The 20,428-nt window shown below is 41.5% G+C and overlaps 1 protein-coding gene across 1 annotated transcript in view; it reads right to left on the bottom strand.

Moving 5' to 3' along the window:
• Positions 1-813: 813 nt before the first annotated feature.
• MLN (motilin) overlaps positions 814-20,428 on the bottom strand; it is a 42,707-nt gene continuing 23,092 nt past the window's right edge. The window contains exons 2-4 of the mRNA XM_069760130.1: positions 11,209-11,330; positions 3,289-3,375; positions 814-1,037 (exon numbers count right to left, since the gene is read on the bottom strand). Coding sequence (XP_069616231.1) covers positions 933-1,037; positions 3,289-3,375; positions 11,209-11,328 — 312 coding nt within the window. The 5' untranslated portion in view covers positions 11,329-11,330 and the 3' untranslated portion in view covers positions 814-932. The remainder of the gene's footprint in view (positions 1,038-3,288; positions 3,376-11,208; positions 11,331-20,428) is intronic.

Raw genomic sequence — 20,428 nt, forward strand, 5'->3', positions numbered from 1 at the left:
AAGCAGGACTTAGTCCCAGAAAGGACTGCTTGCTGCTGATCAGTGCTGGCTACAAAGGCAGGAAAAGGCAGAGCCTGGAAAGGCAGCAGTAACCAGTCGTACAGTATCAGCTTGAGCCACATGCTGGGACAGACGTCTCCGCTGAGCAGGTTCCACTGCAGCTGGAGGAGAATGGGAAACCGCAGCGGACATGGTTCGAGATTCCCCCTGTGCAGCGGTGGGAGCTCGACACCTAACAATATGTGCCATTGAATGAAATGAAAAAATGATTTTGGGGTGCGCGGATCCATTCATGGAGAATCAATTCTAAGACTTAGTAGTTTATTGCTTTCTAAACTAAACATAGGAACATACACGGGTTCTAATGTATCTGGTTTTATTGCCCATAGTAGCTGAGTATTCATCTTTCACTTGTTAAGCTGCTCTATAAAAATAAAGCTACACTTTGATTGGTTGCTACAGGTACCAAGTCCATGTTTTCACTTGGACAGTTTAGATAAATGAGGTCCAACGTGTTGCTAACAAAATGATGGGCCATAGATTAATAGCATGTGTTCTTTAATAATGTAGGATAAGCTGCAGTGCTTTCATTCTCCTTCTGCAGGAATGATTTATTTTGTTTACCTCCATGTTCTGATCATGCTGCCACACCTCACCGACGATAGTAAAGCATTCATATTGTCATGGAAACAGAATTAGTCTCTACAGGGTAATGCTGAACATTTTCAGATAGATTAACACAACACGTCCCAGTCATTTTATGCTGAGAAAACAGAACTGAGGAATTTTTTATTTATTCAATACATCTAAAAGATTTTAGCACTTTTATGCACATTTTATGTTAGCATATGTATTTATGTTGCATAGCCATAATGATAGCAATTTTATGAATATACTTTCTTTTACAAAGAGTCAAGCACCTTCATGGCATCTTAGGACTTTTGTGGTTCACTTCCAAAGATGTCCTCAACAGTGTTTCGATAATTTTCTATTTGTTGTGAGTCCAATCTAACTTCAATTTCCACGGGAGCTTTTAGCTGTGAATAAAGGAAATGAGCATTACTTGCTTTGATGCATGAAAGAATGATAAGACCCATTATGTATACTGAATATATGACCAATATATACTCTAGAGCAGTTCACATTTGATTTACATGACAAACAAAATTGATAGAACAACCTCCTTTCTTTTTGGGTAAAATTCAGTGTTGTAAGCCCTAAACAGGCCTCTATGTGTTCAGCAGGGTTTTCAAATAGGTTGTTCATTGGTCGCATAATTTTTCATATACAGTTGTGCTCAAAAGTTTAAATACCCCAGCAGAATTTTTGCTTTCTTGGCCTTTTTTCAGAGAATCTACTGTTTTTTATTTTAAATAACGATGACAACCCACAACATCCATATGACCCTGATGAAAAGTTCACATACCCCATTTCTTAATACCATGTATTGCCCCGTCTAACATTAATGACAGCTTGAAGTCTTTTGTGGTAGTTGTGGATGAGATTCTTTAATTTCTCAGATGGTAAAGCTGCTCACTCTTCTTAGGAAAAAGCATCCAGTTCCTGTAAATTCCTGGGCCATCTAGCATGAACTGCGCGCTTGAGATCTCCCCAGAGTGGCTGAATGATATTGAGGTCAGGGGACTGAGATGGCCATTCCAGAACCTTCACTTTGTTCTGCTGTAGCCAATGACAGGTTGACTTGCCCTTGTGTTTTGGATTGTTGTCATGTTGGAACATCTAAGTACGTCCCATGCGCAGCTTCTGGGCTGAGAAGTGCAAATTTGCATCCAGTATTTGCTGATAACATGCTGAATTCATCTTTCCTTCAACTTTGACCAAGTTTCATGTGCTTTTGTAGCCCACACATCCCCAAAACATCAGCGATCCACCTCTGTGCTTTATAGTAGGAATGGTGTTCCTTTCATCATAGGCCTTGTTCACCTCTCTCCAAACGTAACGTTTATGGTTGTGACCAAAAAGTTAAATTTTGGTCTCATCACTCCAAATTACCTTGTTCCAGACGTTTTGAGGCTCGTCTCTGTGCTGTTTTGTGTATTGCAGGCGAGATACTTTGTGGCATTTGCGCAGTAATGGCTTTCTTCTGGCGACTCGACCATGCAGCCCATTTTTCTTCAAGTGCCTCCTTATTGTGCATCTTGAAACAGCCGCACCGCTAGTTTTCAGAGAGTCCTGTATTTCAGCTGATGTTATTTGTGGGTTTTTCTTTGCATCCTGAACTATTTTTCCTGGCAGTTGTGGATGACATTTTTGTTGGTCTACCTGACTGTGGTTTTGTTTTCACAGAGCCCCTGATTTTCCATTTGTTAATCACAGTTTGAATGCTGCTGACTGGCATTATCAATTCCTTGGATATCTTTTTGTATCCCTTTCCTGTTTAATACAGTTCAACTACCTTTTCCCATAGATCCGTTGACAATTCTTTTGCTTTCCCCATGACTCACAATCCAGAAACATCAGTGGCTGGATAAAAGATGCAAGAGTCTGTCTGGATCCCAGAAACTCACTCAGCTTTTATGCACACACACTGATTACAAGCAAACATGTCACAGATGCATGATACTTAGCTATGGATCACAGTAAGACCACGTTCAAATGTTCAGTGAACATGGTCAGAATTTTACATCAGTGTTTGTAAGCTAAAACCAGGAGTGGGTGATAAATACAGACATTGTGACGTGTTTCTATTATACTTTCCTCTGATTTTTCGACTCTTGGTTTTGGTTTATAAATACTGATATAAAATACTGACCAAATACTGAACATGTGAATGTGGCCTAAAGCTGATCATTGGACATTTGTTGACAGACCAAGATATTCATTGTCAATTTTCAAGGGAGGTCTATATATTTTTCTCATACCTTTCCAATATACTAAGTGGCATGAGAACATTCTGGCAGTGACATATCTTGCTTAACTGATGCATGTTTTGCCAATCTGTAATTCATGTTACTGATTAAATCAGTCCTGATAACTGTTATTCTACCAAAGGCTACGTTCCTACGATGAGTTTTTGTAAAGTTTTTACATTTTGAAAAAATTCAAGTAATTTATTTTACTTAATAGGTGCAAAAAATCAGCAACATCAAAAGCTCATCGTGTTAACATAGCCTAACACAAAAGATTCACCAGCAGTCCAAAAGATAAGGTAAGCTCCCCACCCCAAATTACTCAGGTAGATTTGCTAGGCAAGAAACAATTTTTCAATGGAAATAGTAATAATATATCTATATGATAAAAAAGAGTAAAACAAGTAATACTTTGTACCTTTAAAACATCTTCTTGCAGCCCTCCTACATTTCGTAGCTCAGCTCCTTCTGATCTTTGTTGTAAAAATTTCTTGCATGGTCCACCCTTTCTCAAAAGGGTAGATTAAAACACAAAATCCTGAGTTAGCAATATTTAGATAATATTACGATACTTTTTATTCAACAGTAAAGAAAAACAATAAAATCCCATTTAGCAAAGTAAGAATAGAGAATTGTATTGCAGTTGTAGACGATACATGAGAACAGAGCTCAAGCATTCAATGTTACGGTAGTATCTGTACATCTGCAAAAGCTCACAAGATCTGTTTATTTAGGGATCAAAGCACATTAAAGGGGAAAGTGGAGGCAATTTTTTCTCTAGCAACATGTCGTCTCTGGAGGCTGCACAGTAGCATCTATCGGATCGCCGATAGATGCTACTGTGCAGATCCTGCTGGCGCCATTTTCAGACTAATGGTTTGTTTATGAATTAATGTATACCATCAAAAAATAAATAAATACACATTATAGATGTGCAAAAGATATAGCCAACTAACATGGTAACAATAATTATTGCAGAAATCTGTACCATTAGTCTAAGAAGGACCTACCGACCTATCATCAAAATACATATTATCAACCAAGAAACAGATGATACAAGGTCAAATGCAGTATCATATGAACATATAAACTTTATTGAAAATTACTAAAAGTAAATGCATGGAGGTGATACAGATCATGGCGCCTGTTATGTTTGCTAATGACAGGTGTAATGAAGGCAATCCAGAAACACAGTGTGCTTAGCGATCAGAGCGCACACAGTGATCTGACAAATACCCAAAAATACAAGAACGAGCTCTGAGACGTGGAAACTCTGTAGACTGCACACCTGATCCTATCCTAAACACAACTAAAAGCGGCTGTGGATTGCGCCTAACAACTACCTAGGCAACTCGGCACAGCCTAAGAAACTAGCTAGCCTGAAGATAGAAAAATAGGCCTGACTTGCCCCAGAGAAATTCCCCAAAGGAAAAGGCAGCCCCCCACATATAATGACTGTGAGTAAGATGAAAAGACAAAACGTAGGGATGAAATAGATTCAGCAAAGTGGGGCCCGATATTCTAGGACAGAGCGAGGACAGTAAAGCGAACTTTGCAGTCTACAAAAAACCCTAAAGCAAAACCACGCAAAGGGGCAAAAAAAAACCACCGTGCCGAACTAACGGCACGGCGGTACACCCTTTGCGTCTCAGAGCTTCCAGCAAAACAAAAGACAAGCTGGACAGAAAAAAAGCAACAAAAAAGCAAAAAGCACTTAGCTATAAAGAGCAGCAGGTCACAGGAACAATCAGGAGAAGCTCAGATCCAACACTGAAACATTGACAAGGAGCAAGGATACCAGCATCAGGCGGAGTTAAGTAATGAAGCAGTTAACGAGCTCACCAGAACACCTGAGGGAGGAAGCTCAGAAGCTGCAGTACCACTTGTGACCACAGGAGTGAATTCAGCCACAGAATTCACAACAGTACCCCCCCCTTGAGGAGGGGTCACCGAACCCTCACCAGAGCCCCCAGGCCGACCAGGATGAGCCGCATGAAAGGCACGAACAAGATCGGAAGCATGAACATCAGAGGCAAAAACCCAGGAATTATCTTCCTGAGCATAACCCTTCCATTTAACCAGATACTGGAGTTTCCGTCTAGAAACACGAGAATCCAAAATCTTCTCCACAATATACTCCAATTCCCCCTCCACCAAAACCGGGGCAGGAGGCTCAACAGATGGAACCATAGGTGCCACGTATCTCCGCAACAACGACCTATGGAATACATTATGTATGGAAAAGGAGTCTGGGAGGGTCAAACGAAAAGACACAGGATTGAGAACCTCAGAAATCCTATACGGACCAATAAAACGAGGTTTAAATTTAGGAGAGGAAACCTTCATAGGAATATGACGAGAAGATAACCAAACCAGATCCCCAACACGAAGTCGGGGACCCACACGGCGTCTGCGATTAGCGAAAAGTTGAGCTTTCTCCTGGGACAAGATCAAATTGTCCACTACCTGAGTCCAGATCTGCTGCAACCTATCCACCACAGAATCCACACCAGGACAGTCCGAAGACTCAACCTGTCCTGAAGAGAAACGAGGATGGAACCCAGAATTGCAAAAAAATGGAGAAACCAAGGTAGCCGAGCTGGCCCGATTATTAAGGGCGAACTCAGCCAACGGCAAAAAGGACACCCAATCATCCTGGTCTGCAGAAACAAAACATCTCAGATATGTTTCCAAGGTCTGATTGGTTCGTTCGGTCTGGCCATTAGTCTGAGGATGGAAAGCCGAGGAAAAGGATAGGTCAATGCCCATCCTACCAAAAAAGGCTCGCCAGAACCTTGAAACAAACTGGGAACCTCTGTCAGAAACAATATTCTCAGGAATGCCATGCAACCGAACCACATGCTGAAAGAACAAAGGTACCAAATCAGAGGAGGAAGGCAATTTAGCCAAGGGCACCAGATGGACCATTTTAGAAAAGCGATCACAGACCACCCAAATGACTGACATCTTTTGAGAAACGGGAAGGTCAGAAATGAAATCCATCGAAATATGTGTCCAAGGCCTCTTTGGGACCGGCAAGGGCAAAAGCAACCCACTGGCACGAGAACAGCAGGGCTTAGCCCTAGCACAAATCCCACAGGACTGCACAAAAGTACGTACATCCCGTGACAGAGATGGCCACCAGAAGGATCTAGCCACTAACTCTCTGGTACCAAAGATTCCAGGATGACCAGCCAACACCGAACAATGAAGTTCAGAGATAAGTTTATTAGTCCACCTATCAGGGACGAACAGTTTCTCTGCTGGACAACGATCAGGTTTATTCGCCTGAAATTTTTGCAGCACCCGCCGCAAATCAGGGGAGATGGCAGATACAATGACTCCTTCCTTGAGGATACCCGCTGGCTCAGATAAACCCGGAGAGTCGGGCACAAAACTCCTAGACAGAGCATCCGCCTTCACATTTTTAGAGCCCGGAAGGTACGAAATCACAAAGTCGAAGCGGGCAAAAAATAACGACCAACGGGCCTGTCTAGGATTCAAGCGCTTGGCAGACTCGAGATAAGTCAAGTTCTTATGATCAGTCAATACCACCACGCGATGCTTAGCTCCTTCAAGCCAATGACGCCACTCCTCGAATGCCCACTTCATGGCCAGCAACTCTCGATTGCCCACATCATAATTACGCTCAGCGGGCGAAAACTTCCTGGAAAAGAAAGCACATGGTTTCATCACTGAGCAATCAGAACCTCTCTGTGACAAAACCGCCCCTGCTCCAATCTCAGAAGCATCAACCTCGACCTGGAACGGAAGAGAAACAACTGGCTGACACAACACAGGGGCAGAACAAAAACGACGCTTCAACTCCTGAAAAGCTTCCACAGCAGCAGAAGACCAATTAACCAAATCAGCACCCTTCTTGGTCAAATCGGTCAATGGTTTGGCAATGCTAGAAAAATTACAGATGAAGCGACGATAAAAATTAGCAAAGCCCAGGAACTTTTGCAGACTTTTCAGAGATGTCGGCTGAATCCAATCCTGGATGGCTTGGACCTTAACTGGATCCATCTCGATAGTAGAAGGGGTAAAGATGAACCCCAAAAATGAAACTTTCTGCACACCGAAGAGACACTTTGATCCCTTCACAAACAAAGAGTTAGCACGCAGGACCTGAAAAACCATTCTGACCTGCTTCACATGAGACTCCCAATCATCTGAGAAGATCAAAATGTCATCCAAGTAAACAATCAGGAATTTATCCAGATACTCACGGAAGATGTCATGCATAAAAGACTGAAACACAGATGGAGCATTGGCAAGTCCGAACGGCATCACTAGATACTCAAAATGACCCTCGGGCGTATTGAATGCAGTTTTCCATTCATCTCCTTGCCTGATTCTCACCAGATTATACGCACCACGAAGATCTATCTTAGTGAACCAACTAGCCCCCTTAATCCGAGCAAACAAGTCAGATAACAATGGCAAGGGATACTGAAATTTAACAGTGATCTTATTAAGAAGGCGGTAATCAATACACGGTCTCAGCGAACCATCCTTCTTGGCTACAAAGAAGAACCCTGCTCCCAGTGGTGATGACGATGGGCGAATATGTCCCTTCTCCAGGGATTCCTTCACATAACTGCGCATAGCGGCGTGTTCGGGCACGGATAAATTAAATAATCGACCTTTAGGGAATTTACTACCAGGAATCAAATTGATAGCACAATCACAATCCTTATGCGGAGGTAGAGCATCGGACTTGGGCTCTTCAAATACATCCTGATAATCAGACAAGAACTCTGGGACCTCAGAAGGGGTGGATGACGAAATCGACAAAAATGGAACATCACCATGTACCCCCTGACAACCCCAGCTGGATACCGACATGGAATTCCAATCCAATACTGGATTATGGGTTTGTAGCCATGGCAACCCCAACACGACCACATCATGCAGATTATGCAACACCAGAAAGCGAATAACTTCCTGATGTGCAGGAGCCATGCACATGGTCAGCTGAGCCCAGTACTGAGGTTTATTCTTGGCCAAAGGTGTAGCATCAATTCCTCTCAATGGAATAGGACACCGCAAAGGCTCCAAGAAAAACCCACAACGTTTAGCATAATCCAAATCCATCAGATTCAGGGCAGCGCCCGAATCCACAAACGCCATGACAGAAAACGACGACAAAGAGCATATCAAGGTAATGGACAGAAGGAATTTGGACTGTACAGTACCAATGACGGCAGACCTAGCGGACCGCTTAGCGCCCTTAGGACAATCAGAAATAGCATGAGTGGAATCACCACAGTAGAAACACAGACCATTCAGACGTCTGTATTCCTGCCGTTCAACTCTAGTCATAGTCCTATCGCACTGCATAGGCTCAGGTTTAACCTCAGGCAGTACCGCCAAATGGTGCACAGATTTACGCTCGCGCAAGCATCGACCGATCTGAATGGCCAAAGACAAAGACTCATTCAAACCAGCAGGCATAGGAAATCCCACCATGACATCCTTAAGAGCCTCAGAGAGACCCTTTCTGAACAAAGCTGCCAGCGCAGATTCATTCCACTGAGTGAGTACTGACCATTTCCTAAATTTCTGACAATATACTTCTATATCATCCTGACCCTGGCACAAAGCCAGCAAATTTTTCTCAGCCTGATCCACTGAATTAGGCTCATCGTACAGCAATCCGAGCGCCAGGAAAAACGCATCGACACTACTCAATGCAGGGTCTCCTGGCGCAAGAGAAAATGCCCAGTCTTGAGGGTCGCCGCGCAAAAAAGAAATAATAATCAAAACCTGTTGAATAGGATTACCAGAAGAATGAGGTTTCAAGGCCAGAAATAGCTTACAATTATTTTTGAAACTTAGAAACTTAGTTCTATCTCCAAAAAACAAATCAGGAATAGGAATTCTTGGTTCTAACATAGATTTCTGATCAATAGTATCTTGAATTTTTTGTACATTTATAACGAGATTATCCATTGAAGAGCACAGACCCTGAATATCCATGTCCACACCTGTGTCCAGAATCACCCAAATGTCTAGGGGAAAAAAAAAAAGTGAACACAGAGCAGAAAAAAAAAAAAAAAAAATGATGTCAGAACTTTTTCTTTCCCTCTATTGAGAATCATTAGTTTGGCTCCTTGTACTGTTATGTTTGCTAATGACAGGTGTAATGAAGGCAATCCAGAAACACAGTGTGCTTAGCGATCAGAGCGCACACAGTGATCTGACAAATACCCAAAAATACAAGAACGAGCTCTGAGACGTGGAAACTCTGTAGACTGCACACCTGATCCTATCCTAAACACAACTAAAAGCGGCTGTGGATTGCGCCTAACAACTACCTAGGAAACTCGGCACAGCCTAAGAAACTAGCTAGCCTGAAGATAGAAAAATAGGCCTGACTTGCCCCAGAGAAATTCCCCAAAGGAAAAGGCAGCCCCCCACATATAATGACTGTGAGTAAGATGAAAAGACAAAACGTAGGGATGAAATAGATTCAGCAAAGTGGGGCCCGATATTCTAGGACAGAGCGAGGACAGTAAAGCGAACTTTGCAGTCTACAAAAAACCCTAAAGCAAAACCACGCAAAGGGGCAAAAAAAAACCACCGTGCCGAACTAACGGCACGGCGGTACACCCTTTGCGTCTCAGAGCTTCCAGCAAAACAAAAGACAAGCTGGACAGAAAAAAAACAACAAAAAAGCAAAAAGCACTTAGCTATACAGAGCAGCAGGTCACAGGAACAATCAGGAGAAGCTCAGATCCAACACTGAAACATTGACAAGGAGCAAGGATAGCAGCATCAGGCGGAGTTAAGTAATGAAGCAGTTAACGAGCTCACCAGAACACCTGAGGGAGGAAGCTCAGAAGCTGCAGTACCACTTGTGACCACAGGAGTGAATTCAGCCACAGAATTCACAACAGGCGCCACAGCGAAACACGCTGCAACAGAACGCCAGAGGCGCGTACACAGGGTTGCCAGTCCTCAATGCATAAGATACATATGATACATATTATTCTAAGGTATAATCCAAAAAAACAAAGTAAAACGTACAAAAAATACATAAAAAATAAACAAAACTAACTAAATATAGCAATATGTGACATAATCACTATGTAGTAGGCACATAATGTGGCAGTGAAATACAACGCATGCCCCCTGACGAAGGTCTATTACCGAAACACGCGTTGGGGCGGAGGCGCGTCCACGGGAGTTCCAGTCCTCTTGCGGTGGGTACTTTTCTGCGGCGGTATCTGTGTACATTATAGACCGGTAGCGTTGTATTTCACTGCCACATTATGTGACAGTGATCCTATACCCAATATGGGTGCTCATATGGTACACGGTTAATATATCAGGTGTACCTCTGCGCAAGGTCTGTGATTATTTCTAGTACGTTCCTGCTAGCAGTTCAGTGCCTACTACATAGTAATTATGTCACATATTGCTATATTTAGTTAGTTTTGTTTATTTTTTATGTATTTTTTGTACGTTTTACTTTGTTTTTTTGGATTATACCTTAGAATAATATGTATCATATGTATCTTATGCATTGAGGACTGGCATCCCTGTGTACGCGCCTCTGGCGTTCTGTTGCAGCGTGTTTCGCTGTGGCGCCATGATCTGTATCACCTCCATGCATTTACTTTTAGTAATTTTCAATAAAGTTTATATGTTCATATGATACTGCGTTTGACCTTGTATCATCTGTTTCTTGGTTGATAACATTATAGATGTGATCATGCTGCAATACAGATGCTGCCGCCGCCTCCCTGGAAGATGATTTTTTTTTAATTTAAATATATGAAATATTCATTATGTAAAATAGGGAGCAGGTCACTGAAGGATCAATGACGTGTTATAAGCCATACAGTTGAATATGTGAGCAGAGCACCACATGAAGACCCCCCCCCCCCACAGGAACTTCAAATAAAAGATTTAACAGCAACCACAAGACGGATTTCATCAACCAAGGTTAATCAGTATAATGGCACCGGCCTGACTGTCTGTAGGTTACCAAGCACAATCCTGCTGACAGGTTTCATTTAACAAATGCAATTTACATTAAAAAAAAGTTCAGCACATAAATGGACATGCAGTGTAGATTTTAAATCTGCATCATGTTATTTTTTTCATAGATCAGTTGTGGTTTAGTTGCCCCAAATCCGTAACAAAACCCTGTTTGTGGATTAGCATATTCATTTGTTTAACATGGGAATATGTGGACCACATAACAAGCAGGACTTCTGTAGCCAATTGAGGCATAAGTAATCAGCTCTTTAAAGCACATATTAATACTCAATCATTCTAGCCTACATCTCAAAATAATTAGAAATAAAAATATTGTCTATAGTACCTGCATATTACAAGCATCACTGTGCGAGAAAAAATGAAGGAAACTCCCATGAGTCTTCTCAGTCAACATGCAGAGACCAGATATAATAAGGAAAGTTGACATAATCACACGGGAAACCATAGCTGTAATAGGAAAGCATAAGTAACTTAATATATTGTACGCATCAATATAGGATTAAGAGAGCTACAAAAATAAAGCAACACAATGTTCGATAGAATTATATGGAATGAAGAATTGCAAATTCATTTTTCCATATTTTTTGTGTTGCATTTCATATTATTAGAAGGAAAGTAACTACTTTTGAGTAATGTTGTTAGAGTATAGTTAAAAAAGAAAATCTTACACATCCTCCGATTTCATACGGCCATTTATAAAATCAAACTGACATCCTTCAATAGTACAAAAACAATTTAGTCAGATTTCTTATCAATGTAGTGATGATGTTACAGCTTTACATTCATTCTTATGGAAAAGGGATGGCTGTCATCATTAAGGAGGTGTTTCCACATTGGGGCCGGTTCACACATTGCGTTCTTGCCTCGCATGTTTGCACAGAAAAATAACATGTTTTAAAGTAACAGCAAAGTGAATAATATTTGCAGATTTGAACCTTCAAGTGTTTTTTTTTTCAAAATTGCAGCATGTCAATTATTTCAGAGACTTTTTGCATCATTTTTCATTCATGTAAATGATTGGATTAAGACCCAAGAAAAAGAAAACATCAAACACTGTATTTTACGGACTGTAAGGTGCTACTCAAATTTTGTGTTGGAAAATAAGTAAAAATATAATTTTTAATAAAACAGGGGTCCATCTTGTAATCTGAACTTATGGTAGCTGTCCTCACAGGAGGCAGGGTCCCTACTGCAGGAAGCTGGCGGCAAGTGTGGGCTCATGCTGCGGGCTCCGAGCTTGGAGGTTGGGTTGTCCAATCTTCCTCCCAAATTTGGGGGAAAAAAGGTGTGTCTTATAGTTCAAAAAGACGGTATACACACAAAAACGCATGTATTTCACAACTGATTTCCTGCCAACCCCTCTGATTTTTGCAGCAGGGAAATCTGCTCGATGTGCACACATAACCTCAGATCTATCGGATAATAGAAGATATTGTAATATTTCCATGGAGGTCGTATTCTCTCCCTGTGTTGTGTGGCTTTCCTCCAACTCCTCAAAGACATACTGATAAGGAATTTAGATTGTGAGCTCCAGTCAGGACAGTGATGATGATGCATGTAAACTGCTGTGGAAATTTAAAGTGCTATAAAAGCAAGTAAAATAAATAAATGTGTTATGACATTCTGATTAGTTGGTTACTGACAGCTAAAAGTCCTAGAAAGGGCTAGTTAATGAGAATCTATCACAAGGTTTTTTGCTATGTAGTCTGAGAATACCAAGAGGGGGAGAGACACTGATTACAGCGATGTGTCACTTACTGCACTCTATTTTGCTGTTTTAATACAATCAGTGTTTTATCAGCAGAAGATTATCACTAAAGACAACTGGCTTTGTGCCTGCTTGTCCAACCATGCAGAAAGCTGCTAATCAGTGATGTGGGGTGAGTTATACAGAGCTCAACATCTCAGCTCTGCTAAGTCTGCAGAGAAAAATGCTGTGATTTTATTATATCTGGTGCACCTAGTAAACTAAGGACACATTATTGGAGTCAGGGTCTCTGCCCCTACCTCATGTTGTTGTCAGATTTCAAACCTGCTGGCAGATATCTGTTAAGTGCTGTTGATCTGTAAAGTGGTTGTGTAAGTTTAAAAAAAACAAACACTACTTTACTTTATTTGTCTGTGGTTTGTGTCTGATATAGTAGCTCAGCTCCAAGTGACCATTGCAGAGCTGTAATATAGAATAGTAGTGATTCAGCCTAAAGAATTTGCCTGTATTTGTCATTAAATGGGTATACCCAGCACTTAAAAAAAATTGCGCCAGTTTCTCTTCCTGTTGAAAGGGCGGAACCATTTGTGTCATGCTGATTGATATCCGGCTTCCCCCAATTAGGCTGCGGAGAGACAGCTGACACTCAGCATGACACTGGGGGTAGCCGGATATTAATCAGCATGACACCAGTATTCCTGCCCTTTCAACAGGAAGAGACAAGGAGCAGCTGAATCTCTGGCAGGAGCGGTCAATGACCGGCGCCGGGTATAACAGTCAGGTAGTTGCCTCTGTTAGCAACTACATGCCTTTTTATTTTAAAGTCTCGGATATCACCTTTAAATGTGTTATCCCCTCAAAAAGATCATGCCATGTCTAAAAATGCTGTTAATATCTATTGCAAGGTGTTTTAAAGCTATTTCAGCATAAAAAATAATTTTTTTTTGCTTTTTTGCTTCTATGCGTCCACTGCTGCTAATTTGTATTGCTGTTCAGTTTCCTTCTCATTTTGGCAGCTGATTATATTATTCCTTCTTCTTTTTCCTGCTCATAGGTTACATACCATAAGTTCTAGGACAGCTAAATTTGATCTGTCACCAGGTACGTCTATACAAGCTGCAGGCTTTTTTAAAATATTTCTTATTAAAAATATATTTTATTGAATTGATTACTACTTGCTTTATCCTCTTTTTTCCCCCCGTATTATTCTGGTATGGGAAAGTTGGTTTATTATGAATACTGTGAGGTATGCACAATACGGTTTATGGACATATGATAAAAATATGATTAAATAAGTCTTGTGTTCTGTCTGGATTTGGCTTATTTTGTCATTTTGTCTACATATTGTTCCATGGAATATAATGGGAGAATTGATTCAACTGTTTTTCTCAGAAATTCTCCAAAAATAAAATTCATCAATGCATCCCAATGACAGAACATCAACCAAATGCAAACATATTCCTCAAATCCAGCTAGTAGCCTGAACTTTACTTCTTACAGACTATTGCTATAAGCTGTCCCTATGTATTATATAGTACAGAGAGTCAAAGAAGGAAGAGACATGTGCCTCTAAAGAGATAATCTGCAAGAAATGCTGTGTGTAAAGGCATGAGTCGCAATTCATCAAGACTAGAGAGGTTCACATTGGTCTTGATTAGGGACGTGTTGGAGCCAGAAGCTCATGATTCATTACGAGGCTTTCAGTCATGAGGAGACTAAAGTCACCGCTCACAGCACAGCTCACTCTACTGTGAATGGCGGCTGTGAGCACGCGCTGGCACTTTGAATGACAGCTGGCTCTCCTGCGTATATCTGTAGAGAGCGAGCTGTGAATACTTACCGCCACCCTAAACTGTACTTGCTCCATGGACCACCCCTATGACTGAAAGCTGGCAGCTGCCAGGAAATACTACGTTCAATTTCTCTGCTTACCTGCAAATTATCCCTATTAGTGCAGGTGAATAGCGTTTCCAAGATGACAGGCTCTTTTTTATCCCTGAGTCATTAAGGAATTGCATGATTATACACTTTACACCTTACTATGTAGGATACTGAACAAAGTAATTTAAAGGGGCGTCTGAAATCAAAGTTTAATTTAATCCGAAATGTCTATTTAATCTGATCTCCACTGTAATATAGTTTAATTAAATATTCCCTACCAATCCCTCTCCATCGCTAATCTATTTTAAATTTTTTTAACTTTCATTTTGATGACATTCTATTTGGGATTCCTTAGTGCATGCTGGGATAGGTCACTGCGCAACCTCTGACCCCACCCTGAAACAAAGCGTCATTTCATTTTCTACTGAGCATGTGTCTTGTCAATTCCGGCATATGCTTAGCATGAGGTACACTACCATGCTTTTCCCTTGAATGCTCAGTGACATTGCACTACTCACCGGCTCTAATGAGAAGTGATGGGCCTGCAAGAGAGCCGACGGCCCAGCCTCTGCCCCCTGATGACCTACAGTTTGAGTATCCCAGCACTCACTGGGTTTCCTTAAACAAAACATCATCAAAAATAAGCTTAAAAAAAGGAAGATATAATAGAGGGAGAGAGGGAAAATGTGGTATTAGAAAAGTGATTAGATTGTTCCATTAAGTAAACATTTAGGAATAAATTAAAATATGGCTTCGGTCCTCCCCTGTAAATATATAGTATTTAAGACGTGCTATTACACTCATTTATTTCCAAAATGTTAAGCGAAAACATTAAAGTATTTGTAATCGGCAACTCCACTGATGAATGCACATGCAGATGTGCAGATCTTTCGGGATATGTGAGCAGCATGTGAACGGGCATACTTGTCGTCTAGTGTGCAGCCTTAGAACGTTCTGCTGGCAAAAACAATATTAGTCTGAAGGAATGAAGAAAAAGAAGACAAATGCGAGACAAAAATGCATTAGCATAAAGTCATTACTCAGCCGTCTCCTCAGGAATAATGCTCTGTGTACAGTAGATTTAGTCCTGCACAAGTGACAGGCAAAGATTAAAGTAAAGACTTGAAAATGTAGCAAAATATTTTACTCACCTATCTGTATCGTCGCTTGTTTTAAATCATACGCTGAAAATCCTCACACCATATCTCAGTGTGGGGTGTCATTGCTATCTTTTATATGCCACGGTTGGAGGCACAGCACTGACAGCAAATACAGATTTCTTTGGCACCTGGAAACCATCATTTTTATTGCTCTTCTGATGTCAAACTGTAGTGCAAAAAGATTTTGTGCTACCCTGGTGCTGCACTTACCATAGCCCAATGTCCGTGTTTCCATACTAATATAGAGCACATTACTGAGGACAATTCCTACATTGCTGGAGCTCTAGAAATGGAGTTACACAGATATCTTGCCAATATTACATGGTAGTCTGCAGCTTTGTGGTTTATTATACCTGTTGCTTATTAATATGTTGCTTATTGCATAACTGTATATTAGATCATTTTTAAATTTAATTGCATTACACCTATTTGTTAATATCTACCAAATGCTATTGTCTTTGCGAGTAGTTTGTAAAACAAACATGAAAATATACTTGTGGTTATATTTTTCGAAGACACTGGCAGCATTAGCTGCCTGAAGATTGGATTTGTATTGGTGGCAACGGGAAGCTCTAATTTTTACAGGTATATGTGTGCAGTTTAAAATTAAAAACTTGAAGGTTGTTAAGTGCCTTGAAGCAGCCTAGTTTAACTCCTCTCATGAGCCATAGCAGCAGTTAAAACGGACAATAATAAAACGGACCCCTACAGGTAACTTCCCTGCGTCGATCCTCTCCAGGCCCACCACTTTTCCCCCTCTCTCCCTGTGCCGCCAAGTGGAAATATTCTGTAAATTAGTTATGCAAGAACTTAAAATAATTCTGACAGGCAGGGTACATGACAACTTGACTATTGCCCGGAGGAGAGCATTATGGGAATTGAGATCACATGGGGACGTGGTTTTCAAACCTGTGGATAAGGGGGGAACGTGATGGTTTGTCCAGTTAGGATGTATGAGCGGGGGGCTTTTAGACAGTTAAGAGACAGAGATCTATTCGTCCCTTGCATATAACCTTGTTTCCTCTTTCCAGAAGGATCTTTTACAAATTCTTCACTCGGCGCTCTCTTAAGGAGTGATTAAGAAAAAATCTTTGAGGGCTTATCTAGTTCCCGGTTATTATACCAACACTTTATCTTTTACCAAAAATACATAAGGACCTGGTGGGCCCCCTGGACGTCCTATTGAACATTATTTACATCCTTTGGTAGAGACGCTCCCCTCCTATGTCAGAGACACTACTGATGTCGTTCGGAGACTGGATGGCCTTACCCTGGAGCATGACATGGTGCTGGTCATGGCAGATGTTGAATCCCTGTACACATGCATCTCACATCAACATGGCTTGGGGGCAGTTGACTTTTATCTGGATTCGAGTAATTTGGATGTCTCACTTCGATCTTTGATCTTGGAAATACTTAAGTTTATTTTGACCCACTTTTTTTACATTTAAGGACCATTTTTTTCTGCAGTAACGCGGTACCAAGATGGGCGTGGTGTGCGCACCATCCTACGCTTCCTTGAGTTTTGGGAGAGGGAGGTTTTCGGGCATGGTGCGTCTGCCGCCACCCAGGTACAATGCGAGTATCGCTATATTGATGATTTATTGCTCATCTGGCAGGGCTCTGCCTATGACCTTTTTAATTGTATGTCTTACCTCAATAAGAACAACTATATCATTAAGCTTACAAATAAATTTCATAGGCAACAGATCTATTTTTTGGACATTTAGATTCTTGTGACCGATGACAATAAGGTTCAAACCGACGTCTTTAGGAAAGAGACGTCGGTGAATGCCCTTTTACGTGTCTTCTCAGCCCATACTCCATGCAACATGAAGCCTATCCTGATAGGCCAATTCCTGCGGATCAGAGGTTTGTGTTCCAGCAATGAACGTTTTGAGAGGCAGGCATTGGACCTTTGGGATAGGTTTCATGCAAGGGGGAATATAGCAAATGATGCATAAAGCAGGGTTATCAGAGGGCTAAAGCATCCAGCTATGGCCAGCCCCTGTCTTGCTCCAGGAGGGTTCAAAATGAGCCCCACAAAATCAGATTCATTTCTACATATAATAATCAGTGGGGCACAATTCACAGTATCTCGATAAACATTGTCTAATTTTTAGGGCGGAACTCGACATAGGTGGATCACTCCCCGAGAGATTGCTGATTGCAGCAAGGAGAAGAAGAAGCCTAAAAAATCTTTTGGTAAAGAACTATTATGTGGCCACTCCTCTAATATTTTATATGGGGAAATGACGTCAGGGGTGTTTTCCATGTGGGTCATGTTTGGCATGCTGCAACATTGAACGGGTTGCCATTTTTTGTTCTTCTGATGGAAAACAAGTTTTCCAAATCAGAGAATATATTTCATGCAGTAGTGACTTTGTGGTATATTATGCCACGTGCCCCAATGGTTTAATTTATGTGGGCCTTACATCAAGGGAAATGTGAATACGGACCAGGGAACATGTTAGGGACATTAAGGCAGCCCAGTCTGTTGAAGAATTAGTATCCCTTAAGACGATTCCCCGCCATTTCAAGCTGTGCCATGCCTGCAACTCTGATTTATTAAAGCTATGTTGAATCGATCGAGTACATGGAGGCATCAGCAGAGGTGATCTGAAACACAGGCTGGTGCAGCTTGAACGCCAGATTGGGTACTATGACCCCTTCAGGGCTCAATGAAAAATTGAGGTTCTCATCCTTTTTGTAGGGTGCGTTCTATATCTGTGGACTCTGTGCCTTTTAATAATGTTCATTTGGTTATATGCCTGTGGAGTGTTTTTAATTTACTTTTATTCTAATTTGTGTGTTTTTGTGCTTTCACTTATTTTATTAGCGGATATTATCTAAGCATTGGATTTTGTGCCTCATTTATGACATCTTTGAATATTCCCCAATGTTTTTTGCTCATCAAGCAACTTGTGGACATAAGGGGTCGCCTTATTTGTGAAATTTGTACTGTATTTGCTAATGTTTCAAAGCACAATGTGATATATAGACGGACTATTCCCTATATATGCACTCTTTCCTTTGGAAGATAATGTTATCTATATGTCCGTGGTTTTTTTTTCTTCATTAATGGGATCTTAATATTATAATTACATTTGCCCTTTTTCTAGTTCACATTTAATATGGCTACCTCTGCTATCTTACATGGATATATTATTAGTACATATATACATTTTTGACATTCATCAGTATGTACTGTTATATAAATTTCTACCCGGGTGTCAAGGGTTCTCCCGCTTGGTAAAATTGTATGACTCTCTTTTCTCCATGGTTGCATTGCTAGCCACCTATCTATTATTATAAGAAATTATTTTTTGGTATATGGATTTGTTGACATTAGTATTGTCTTGTCTATGTGTATTTATTGATTGGACATATCAAGTCTTTAATATTTAGCTACCCCTTTTTGAGGTTATTCCTTACCACTAGGGTTGAGCGAAACGGGTCGAAATTGTTCAAAAGTCGCCGACTTTTGGCAAGGTCGGGTTTCATGAAACCCCACCCGACCCCAGTGGGGGTCGGCCATGAAGTCGGCGATCTTTTGAATCTGGAATCGGAATTCCGATCCCGATTCCCGATATGTTTAAGATATCGGGAATTGGTATCGGAATTCAGATTAAAGTGTAAAATATAGAATTAAAATAAAAAATATTGCAATACTTACCCTCTGACGCGCCCTGGTACTAACCGGCAGCCTTCCTCCTTCGAATCCGCGCTTCTAGGACCTTGCCGTGACGTCGCGGTGACGTCGCGGCTTGTGATTGGCCGCGCGGCCGCCCATGTGACCGCTCGCGCGGCCAATCACAAGCCGTGACGTCACCCGCGACGTCACCGAAGGTCCTGGAAGGGCTGATTCTTAGGAAGGAAGGCTGTCGGAAGGAAGCAGGGCGCTTCCGAGGGTGAGTATATACCTAATAGGAATATACTCACCCTCGGAAGCGCCCTGCTTCCTTCCGACAGCCTTCCTTCCTAAGAATCAGCCCTTCCAGGACCTTCGGTGACGTCGCGGGTGACGTCGCGGCTTGTGATTGGCCGCGCGAGCGGTCACATGGGCGGCCGCGCGGCCAATCACAAGCCGCGACGTCACCCGCGACGTCACCGAAGGTCCTGGAAGGCTGATTCTAAGGAAGGAAGGTTCCCGGTTAGTACCAGGGCGCGTCAGAGGGTAAGTATAAGGATATTTTTTATTTTAATTCTATATTTTACACTTAAATATGGATCCCAGGGCCTGAAGGAGAGTTTCTGCTCCTTCAGACCCTGGGAACCATGGAAACCCAATGCACTGCATTGGGTTTCGAGTTTCGGCCGACCCCGACTTTTTTATAGGATCGGCCGATTTCACTCGACCCGACTTTTCCAAAAGTCGGGTTTCGTGAAACCCGACCCGATCCTATAAAAGTGAAGGTCGCTCAACCCTACTTACCACTATAAGGATCTTTAAACTCTATATGTCTCCTTTTCACTCTCTATAGTTTTTGGAGAATATCCTTTATTAAGGAAAATGCATTTTGTTGCACTGTATCAGTTCTGGTATGCTATTATAATAAAACAAAAATGTAGAACCGGTAGTTGTTTCTTAACCAAGCACTTTTACAACATTTTCTTTAAAGCAGCATTTTATTTTGGCGCTGGAGTGGTACAAATCTGTTGTCTGGTGACCCAGGACCAGGGGTCCCTTCCCTGTCCCTAACACTAGGGGCGCTCTAGCTCAACCTGTTCCCCGGAATTACTTCTGATGGTGAAGATGCAGTGTCCATGTACCTTGCCTTAGGTCGTGAATCCGC

This window comes from Ranitomeya imitator, chromosome 3 (assembly GCF_032444005.1).
Source record: "Ranitomeya imitator isolate aRanImi1 chromosome 3, aRanImi1.pri, whole genome shotgun sequence".
NCBI classification, from domain to species: Eukaryota; Metazoa; Chordata; class Amphibia; order Anura; family Dendrobatidae; genus Ranitomeya; species Ranitomeya imitator.